Here is an 8,648-nt window from a genome sequence, read left to right on the forward strand (position 1 = left end):
ATCAAGCGCATGAATTTTTTGGGTGTGTTGCTCAGTCCAAATGGCATGACCAACTATTCATACAAGCCTTCATTGGTCTTGAAAGTTGTCTTCCATTTGTCCCCTTCACGAATCCGAATTTGGTGATATCCGCTTTTCAAAGCAATCTTCGAAAAATATGCCGCTCCACTCAAACAGTCCATCATGTCATCCATTCGCGGTAAAGGAAACCTATACCTAATAGTGATCTTGTTAATTGCTCGAGAATCAGTACACATCTGTCATTCACCTCCTTTCTTGGGAGCTAAAACAGTTGGGACCGAACAAGGACTTAAACTCTCCCGAATCAACCCTTTATCCAACAACTCTTGTACCTACTTCCTGATCTCTTCATTGTCCTTTGGACTCATCCAGTAAGCAGCTTTGTTTCCCCTGGAATGAAATCAATATGGTGACTGGTACTCCTTTTTGGTGGCAATTTATCTGGTAGATCATCCACCAAAATGTCACTAAACTCCTGCAGCATATCCTGTATCTCCTCAGGTAAGTTAGTAATCTCAGTATGTATTAACACCACTCTTGGCCTTTGCACAATTGCATATTTTACCTCATCATCTCCAATCTGTTGTAGAAACTCTTTTCCTCCTAAATGTAATGCTTTTGTTCCACCATTTTCTGTTGTATCCTCTTCTTTCATGGGTACTAGCGTATGCTTTATCCCATCCTTAGCAAACTTGTAACAGCTTGTCTTCCCATCGTGGACAACTTTCCTGTCATATTGCCATAGTCTGCCCAACAATATATGGCACACATCCATTGGCATGATATCACAAGTTACTTTATCCTTATACCTACCAATGTGAAACTCCACTTCGCACTGCTCATCAACCAGCAGTTGGTGTCCTTTTTGTAACGAAGACACCCTGTATGGTGTTGGGTGCTTCAATATTTTTAAACCCAGTTTTTCTACCATTTCAGTGGCTACTAGGTTGTTAGTGCTCCCGCTGTCAATAATCAATTTGCAGCATTTCCCATGTGATTTACACACAGTTCAGAACAGTGCTTTCCGCTGTGTCTGGTCAGCTAACTCTTTAGTCAGTTTCAACAATACCTTGTTTAACACTAAGGCTTCTCCCGTTTCAGGCATGTTCTCCACTTCTTGTGGCGGTGCCTCTGCTTCTTCCGGTTGAGAAACATATGCTCCTCTTTGCCCTGCTTGATCACTTTCAGGACATTCAAAAGACCTGTGTCCCCACTTGTGACACTTGTAACACTGATAGGCATTTCCTCTGCCTCTGCCATTACCTCTTCCTCGTTGGTAAGGCCTTCCTCCTCTAGTGTTACCTTCTTTTTCAGTTGGTCCTGTAGTTTTTGAACTACTGCCCTCTTCATTGCTGTTGACAGTTCTGCCTCTGCCAAAAGACTGTCCTCTTCCTCTGCCAGATCCACGTCCTCTTCTGGCATTCTGCTTTCTGGCGATCTTTTCTTCTGCCTTCAAAGCACTTTGATAGGCTTCCTCTATGGACTTGGGGGAAAGAATACTAATCTCATCTAGTATCTCCATCTGTAAGCCATTCACAAACCTTGCTGTCTTTTCCAGGGTATCTTCAACATAACCTGCTCGCAGGTTCACTTTGTAGAATTCTTCCGTATACTCCTTCACAGTCATTTCTCTTTGCTTCAGGTTCTGCACCTGCCTATACAGAGCAATCTGATAATATTTGGGTAGAAACTTACTCTTCATCTTGGCAATCATCCTGTTCCACTTTTTGATCAATGGTTTATTTGACCTTCTCCTTTCTACCTGCACACTGTCCCACCACAGTGCTACATGTCCCTTCAGTTTGGTGGCTGCAAACCTGACCTTCTTATCTTCACTGATTTCTTCACACTTGAAATATTTATCCATCTCACTAATCCAGTCCAACAATACCTCCGTAGATAAATTTCCATCATAATTCGAAAGCTCTGGCTTCGGCTTGCTACTTGCCAACAAAACTGATCTCAATAATTTTATCTCTGGTCCCTCTTCGTCTGACCCATCCGTCATGGCTGCAACTTCTTCTTCACTGTCATCACCACCTTCTGGATCCCTACGCCTCCCTGCTTCCACTGCTGCCAATCGGGCACTTAGGATCCTGATTTCTTCTCGCAACCCTTCATCGACTACTCTCTTGATAGCTCTACCTCAACCTCTTCTTCCTACTTCCATTTTTTTTCTTTTGAGAAAAGAACTTCCTCTGATACCAAAATTTGATGGCGATCCTGAGATGGTTGCGTGGCAAGACTTATGTGGCAGCTGGCCCATCCTTGGTCCTTCCCGCGCTGGCACACACCAAGGTTTGGTGAGGGTTTATGGCACCTTCAATGCGCATCCAGCCTGAGGTTGGTCTCGTTTTGTGTGAGCACGACGTCTATGGTATGGCTCGACCTGGGCTCATTTGCGTTGTTGTTCATTTGAGTTATGCTTTTGTTCCTCTGTGGCTCGTCTGGTTCGGCTCTGGAAGAAGATGGGTCTCTGTTGCCCGCTATCCTCTTGGTTCTTCTCTAGTTTCGATCCTCTATCGTTTGTTAGTTATATAAATATTTTTCGTTGGACTTGGTAGCTGTTGTCCTAGTTTTTCGTGGAGGTCATAGGTTTGGTTTGTCATTCTGGGTTTGCCTTATTTTGACTGTCTGTGAACGATTCTTTTACAACTTGCAGGTGATGTTTTCTAACTGGGTTTTGGTCGCATTTCACAGGCCCTCCGCCTGTTACTCTCGTCGATGGCTTGGCTGCTTATTTGACAAGTAAAAACCCTATTCCAATTCCATTGTTTCGACTTCCTATAGTTTTTATTAATGGCCTTACTCCTGGTGAGCAGGTTGTTGTATCGTGGAACTTTGGTCGTTGGTTACGCTCAGGTTGGGGTTTCAACTCGTGGTTCGATTGTGGAGTCTGGCCTCCCCTTTAGGTATTCGTCGTGGGTCAAGTTCCTTGTTTTTTCTCTGGTGTTTTTGTGTGCTATATAGATATGCTTCCTCTCTGACAATATTCTTGTCACTGTGTAGGTATCCCTCTCCTCTTTGTTGTGGCTGCAAGGGGCTAGCTCTCGGGGATGAAATGTCGTGGTCTCGTCCTTGAAGATTTGGGTCCGATGTGCTTAAATCGGGTAGGGTCCTTCCTTGACTGCGCTCTGTGGTTGCATTTTGGTTTTGGGCTATAGTTGTTTAACCCTTGGGGTTTCAATTTGTTGGTCTGTCGATACTTGGTTGCCTCCTATGCAACGAGCCCATCCTGTCGATTTTGTTTTCTGTTTTGGGAATGTGTTTCGGCCTTCTGTTGTTGGTTGTTGTGTCTGTTGTTTCGTCTGTGTACTGCTTTGGTCTATCTAGGTTGTGGAATCCCTCCTCGGCCTATCTAGTTTGTATGAAGGACTGTTGGTTATTTTTTGAGGGCTCTGTGTCTTGAGGCCTGCATTGAATATGGAATTTTTGTCCTGTACTTCTGTGGACTTGATGAATATGAATATATATATATATATATTGTAAATTTCTAATTTAAATCAAATAGTATGTATTTGGTAATGTACCTGGATGGTTTGGCTTTGTCGTATTTGATCCTTTCAGTCTCGGTGTGCAGTTTGAATGTTAATCACACAATTTGTTGTTTAATTGCTATGCACAATAATTTATACTTGTTGCTTCTGAAACAGTGAATACCTGTAAGCTTTATTTAAATTCATTAAAAAAAAAAAAGTTGTTCAAAGTTATGCTTTCTTTCCATTTTTTCATCTAGATGGCAGCAACCCCACTTTTGATTCTGGGTTGCCTATTTATGCTTGTTCGCAGCCTCATACTGTTGAGGAACCGCCCTCAGTTACATTATAGTTATTTTCCAGTTTCATTTCTAACTTATTTTAAACAAATCCTATGCTAACTATTGTTCAATTTATAAATAAAAAATTGGCTATAACGACCTTCATTTAAAAATAAAAATAAAACTAACTAAAAGTGAACTTAATCAAAACAGCTTGTCCGGTTGTCACCTCTGTAGTCGAATGCTCCTGCATCAGAGAGGGAGACACAAAGATGGAGTGGGGAGAGAGAGAAGGACAAAGGGAGTGAGATAGTGAGAGGATTGGAGGGAAGAGAGAGAGATGGGGGAAGAGAGAGGAAGGTAGGAGAGAAAGGGAGAGAGAGGACTTGCGAGAGAGGAGGAGAGGGGGAGGGATACAGAGATGGAGTTGGAGGGGGAGAGAGGGAGGGAAGAGAAAGACATAGAGAGTGAGAAGTGGAGAGATAGAGAGGGAGCGACAAGGGAGAGTTGAAGAGAGAGAGTGTATGTTTAGGGGTGAGATAAAGAGACAAAGAAGGAGAGATAGAGAGAACGGGGGAGATAGGGAGAGAGAAGGAGAGGGGGATGGATATAGTAACATAGTTGGGGAGAGAGAGAGAGAATGAGTGATGGTGGAAGAGAGAGGATTGGAGGGAAAAGAGAGAGAGAGAGAGTGATGGGGGAAGAGAGAGGGAGGTAGGAGAGAAAGGGAGAGAGAGGAAGAACGAGAGACAAGACTTGAGAGAGAGGATGAGAGTGATGGGGGAAGAGAGAGGATTGGAGGGAAAAGAGAGAGAGAGATGGGGGAAGAGAGAGGGAGGTAGGATAGAAAGGGAGAGAGAGGAAGTACGAGAGAGTGGACTTGAGAGAGACAAGGAGAGAGGGAGGGATAGGGAGATGGAGTTGGAGGGGGAGAGAGGGAGGGAAGAAGAAATACATAGAGAGTGAGAAGTGAAGAGAGAGAGGGAGTGACAAGGGAGAGACGGAGAGAGAGTGTGTATGTTTTGGGGTGAGATAAAGAGACAAAGGAGGAGAGATGGAGATAATGGGGGAGAGAAAGAGAGAGGAGAGAGGGAGGGATAGAGTAATAGAGTTGGAGAGAGAGAGAGGGAGAGAGAGAGAGAGAGAGAGAGAGGAAGGAAGACATAGAGGATGTGATAGAGTGGAGAGAGGGAGGGATATAGTAATAGAGTTGGAGAGAGAGAGAGAGAGAGAGAGAGAGAGGTTGTGATAGAGTGGAGAGAGGGATGGAAAGAGAGAGGGATTTGGAGGGTGAGAAAGAGGGAGGTAAGAAGAAAGAAATAGAGAGAGAAAGGTGGAGAGAGACAGTGATCTGAAATGGAGCAGATTAGTAATGTTGTGCTAATTCCCCATTCTGAATATAAAAATGTGCTTGGGGTTTGTACTCCAAAATAGCAAGTAAAAACATGAATTTTATGTGTGTTTACTTAAGTTAGTATCATGAAGAAAACTTAAAACATGAAACCAAAACACTGAATGGAAGCATGCATCAAATATTAACACACCAGCCATTGTTAAAGTAGTTCACCCCTCTTAGGCTACATCTCCTTGGATCAGCTCTAAAGGCATGAACCCTTCTGATTATGCTCAAAATTCTTCAGTAATAAAGAGTACATAAGTGTGCTGACAAAAAGAGTGGCTAGTTTCCCCTTCAAGGAAACATTCTTCTGCAAAGAACTCCCACTCTAAAGGCATGACAACATACAATTGGTCATGAAACAATCAGCAAGCTAAGGGCTCTCAAATCACCACCCCATACTCCAACTTCCAAGAGCATAAACAATACTACAATCCACTTGAAGTACTTAAATAAGTCTCTTTATCCAAACACCTATAGTGCAAGGTCATCTCCATCTTCATACTCCTTCTTAAATTGAATCAACACTCTGGTTGACCATGGCACCCATAGTCTTCACTTTGCAAAAATCCTATCCAGAAGTGCTCCTTTGATCTTGAAACCTATTCCAATGAGTTCAAAATGTCAAAAAATGGCTCTCTAACCTCTTTTTTCATCCCCTTTGGTCGAAAATTGCCTTAATTATGACTTTTGTCAATCTTTCCACAATTTTCTCCTCCAAATCTGGCTTACTGCCATTTAAATTCATTATCTGGATTCAAATCTAGCAGTTCTGCCAAAATTGACGGTCCCGCGAACTTTCCCACCTATCTCGCGGCTAAGGCCGAGTGGTCAAACTATGCTTAGCTCTAGTGATTAAGGCGACGGTGTTGCAGCTCTTTCGCTTCTCGCAATCAACGTAAAATCCCGACAGATGATCTTGTGAACAAAACGGGCGATGTGCAATGCGATATCGGCGGACCCGACGGGAGTATTAACCGCAACCTATAGTGGCATTGCATCTCGGATATCCTATCACATTTCGCATCGCGGAGAACTGACGATAATAAATGCGAGACTTCTATGTGATTGTGATATGCAATAAAATCACATCGCAACCGTGACTGCTCCGGGGGTCGATTACCTTATCCACTTGCAATATGTGATCGTATCGCAACCTATCTACACCGGGGCTGATTCTATAACGCTCGTCCACCTCCGATTTGCGATATCGCTAATCGCAAATTGGCATTGCTTAGGGGGCTGATTCTTAACCCACGACCTTTGTTTTCCCTGATATGCGATATGCAGGACCCAATGGAAACCTGTCACTTGGTGCTGCGCCATTCACTGGAACCTTTTCCATGTCATCCAATCTTGCCACCTAGACAAGTCAAACTTGAACTTTGACTTGCTTTAACTATGCATACGAGCTCGGATTTGAGTGTCGTTTGCACCATTGGATTCAGAATGACGAGCTCTTCTATCTGAAGCTAAGATTATCAAGATTCTGACACTTTGAATTTTTGGCAAATTTTGAACTCTTGATCAGAGAAAGGGAGTGATAAGGAAGATAGAGAGAGGGGTAGAGGACAACAAGAGGGAGGAGAGAGAGCAACGCGAGAGAGAGAGAGAGAGAGAAGAGGAGGGGTAGATAAATATATTGGAGAAAGAGAGTGTATGTTTTGGGGGTGATATAGAGAGACAAAGGGAGATAGAGATATAGATGGAAAGTTAAGAGAGAGAAGAAGAGAGAGATGGAGAGAGGGAGGAAGGGATAGAGAGATTGATATATATGGAGTGAGAGAGCGTGTGTGTTTGGGGGGTTGAGATAAAGAGACAAAGAAGGAGAGATGGGGGGATATATATATATATGTGTGTGTGTGTGTGTGTGTGTGTGAAGGGGGGAGATGGAAGAATATTTCTTGCACTAGATGCATTGATGTTAGTGTAGATGATGATTTGTAATCCTATTTGCTTGCACTAGATGCATTTATTTCAATGTAGATGTTGATTTCTAATAATATTTGATTGCTTGCACTCAATGCATTGATTTAAATGTAGATGATTTCCAATCCTATTTGATTGCTTGCACTAAATGCATTGATTTCAATGTAGACAATGAATTATAATCCTATTTGATTGCTTGCACTAGATGCATTGATTTCAGTGTAGATGGTGATTTCTAATCATATTTGATTGCTTGCACTAGATGCATTGATTTCAGTGTAGATGTTGGTTTATAATCTTATTTTCTTACTTGCACTAGATGCATTGATTTCAGTGTAAATGTTGTTTTCTAATCTTATTTGATTGCTTGCATTAGATGCATTGATTTCAGTGTAGATGTTGATTTATGATTTGATGTAATTGGATGTATGATGTTACATTAATTTTAAAGTCATTGGATTAACATTTTGCATTGACTTCAGTGCAAGCATAAAAAATGATTGACAATGTACATTGATTTTTGTGTTATAGTAATTCAACCTATTAATATTGGAGAGAAAGAGAGACAAGGTATGATGTTTACTACAATAGCTCGAGCTAAATATTTAAATGGTTTATGATTTAACCTGTCCTTTTCATATAATCGATATGAAAAGATGACAAAAGTAACAAGGGTGACAATAAGAATAGTAGAAGAAAATAGTTCGAGATTAATCACAATGAAGACTATTTATATTTGACTATATTCTTATTGTTCACATTTTCTATTATTCAACACTATTACATTGTCACTTTACATTCAAAAAATTTATTTCATCATTTTTCATCATTAAAGTTATTAACAATATTTATCATCTCAACAAACTGAGGTAACTAAGCAAATTTAAAATTAAAATGACCAGATTAATCTGAGACATATTTAGCATATTTAAAATGATTATATTAATATTAGATGAATTTACATATTATTGATAAAATTAATCATATGTTTTCTTTGGCCGCACACGACTGAAACCAGCCTAGATCCATCTTAACTCTGGATCTATCAAGCTCCGAGAGGGATCAAATCTCTCGAGGTGCAAATCTTTCTTGAAGTTTTGCACTCAAAAAAGAGGTTTGCACCTCGAGAGATTTGATCCCTCTCGATGCTTGATAGATCCGAAGTTAAGATGGATCTAGGCCAGTTTAATTAAATTTTTTAATGTGATATAGAGAGAAAGGGAGAAAATAAACTTTTTTTGTAAGCTTGGTAGATCCTTCCATTTTCATTAATATAAAAGCAAGTTACATCCACATAACAAATAGTTAGGTGGCCTCAACTTGCCTTGAGGGAAACCAAGTCTGTTGGCCACCTAACAATGTGATATGTCATCCAATAACAAAAAATAATTAGTCTTTCTAACCAAGCTAGATAAGTTTGTATGTCTTTGCCTTGCCTAGATACTATTTGCCTATAAACAAAAGGAGCAACATTCTGGAAATTAAAAGCTTTCTGCATACAAAAGAAAACAAAAAACTAAGAAACCAACTAGCAGACTACTCTTC

General features: G+C 40.9%; 1 protein-coding gene across 1 annotated transcript; it reads right to left on the minus strand.

Moving 5' to 3' along the window:
* Positions 1 to 385: 385 nt before the first annotated feature.
* LOC149218057 (uncharacterized) lies at positions 386 to 952 on the minus strand. The gene has a single exon (XM_089386465.1). It carries the CDS (start codon positions 950 to 952, stop codon positions 386 to 388), a length of 567 nt encoding a protein of 188 aa, XP_089242591.1.
* Positions 953 to 8,648: the final 7,696 nt, after the last annotated feature.

Source organism: Pinus tabuliformis, chromosome Q, assembly GCF_031772625.1.
Source record: "Pinus tabuliformis cultivar Carrire ecotype Pingquan chromosome Q, CPIR1, whole genome shotgun sequence".
NCBI classification, from domain to species: Eukaryota; Viridiplantae; Streptophyta; class Pinopsida; order Pinales; family Pinaceae; genus Pinus; species Pinus tabuliformis.

Excerpts from the sequence above, each read along its gene's own strand:
- LOC149218057 (XM_089386465.1), bottom strand. The coding sequence starts at position 952 with ATGGTAGAAAAACTGGGTTTAAAAATATTGAAGCACCCAACACCATAC.